General features: G+C 43.6%; 1 protein-coding gene across 1 annotated transcript; it reads left to right on the top strand.

The window, feature by feature from the left end:
* Positions 1–966, top strand: LOC105956439 (auxin-responsive protein SAUR32). The gene has a single exon (XM_012980290.2). The coding sequence runs from the start codon at positions 70–72 to the stop codon at positions 517–519; it is 450 nt and encodes a 149-aa protein (XP_012835744.2). The 5' UTR covers positions 1–69; the 3' UTR covers positions 520–966.
* Positions 967–1,219: the final 253 nt, after the last annotated feature.

Raw genomic sequence — 1,219 nt, 5'->3', positions numbered from 1 at the left:
AAACAACCAACTACTTTCTCTCTCTACAAAAAGTACACCCAACAACGAAAACAACAACCCGCCGGGAAAATGTCGACGACGTGCAGCAAAATCCGCCACATTGTACGGATCCGCCAGATGCTGCGTCGGTGGCGCAAGAAGGCTGCTGCGGCGGCGGCGCGTCAGGCCCCGTCCGACGTGCCGGCGGGGCACGTGGCGGTGGCGGTGGGATCGAGCCGGCGGCGGTTCGTGGTACGGGCGGCGCACCTGAACCACCCCGTGTTCAAGAAACTGCTGGTCCAGGCGGAGGAGGAGTACGGGTTTGCTAACACGGGCCCGTTGGCTATCCCGTGCGAGGAGTCTCTCTTTGAGGAGATTCTCCGGTACCTGACCCGACCCGAATCCGACCCGACCCGGTTCATGATGAGCTTTGAGGACTTTCAGAGATGCTCCCACGTCGGAATATTCCGGGGCAACCTCGAGTACTGGGCGGATTCTCGCCCGCTTCTGCATGGTGGTTCCGATAAACCCATTTGGTGATCGGAGCCCCGGCGCTCCGCCGTTCGAATATACTTCTACTTCGATTTTTGACCCGGGTTGACTCGTTCGAGTTGCATTCAGAATGCTAGCTGGCGAACCCGGTTCAATTTCAAGAGGTGGGTTTTCTTTTTCATTTTTTGGGTAATTTTTGTACGTAAGGTTAAATGATTTGAAATGGGGGTGGTGAGTTAAAATGACGGAGATGGCAAGTAGGTGGGCGAGTCGCCGCCGAGTCGTCCCGGGTTGGAATCGGAGTGGAAGTCAAAACAAATGATCATTATATTATTACAATATGTATAACACTAATTAATGATTTGACAATGAGGTCACCACTTGTAACTGAAATGGCGATATTTAATTATATTGATTCAATTTTTTTTAATTGGAAAATTGTAAATCGGTTCTCAACATTGCATATATATTGAAGTTCGTTATTTTTTAATTCTAGAATATATATATATATATAGTACTATTATTTAAATTTATTATTCGAATAATGTGTATAATATAGTACTATTATTTCAATTTATTGTTTGGTTTCGAGATGAAAATAGTTGTTTATTCGATTTCACCTGAGAAAATCACTATTAGTAGACAAGTCTTTCAAAAATTTTATGAAAATCAAATTTATTTTTTCCAACTTTAGTATAATATTAATGACATATTATTTAATAAAATAATGAAACAAAAATAAAATGTC

This window comes from Erythranthe guttata, chromosome 3 (genome assembly GCF_056151865.1).
Source record: "Erythranthe guttata isolate IM_541 chromosome 3, IM_541, whole genome shotgun sequence".
Lineage (NCBI taxonomy): Eukaryota > Viridiplantae > Streptophyta > Magnoliopsida > Lamiales > Phrymaceae > Erythranthe > Erythranthe guttata.
Note: the sequence above shows the minus strand (reverse complement) of the source record. Positions and strands in the feature narration are given on the sequence as shown.

Excerpts from the sequence above, each read along its gene's own strand:
- LOC105956439 (XM_012980290.2), top strand. The coding sequence starts at position 70 with ATGTCGACGACGTGCAGCAAAATCCGCCACATTGTACGGATCCGCCAG.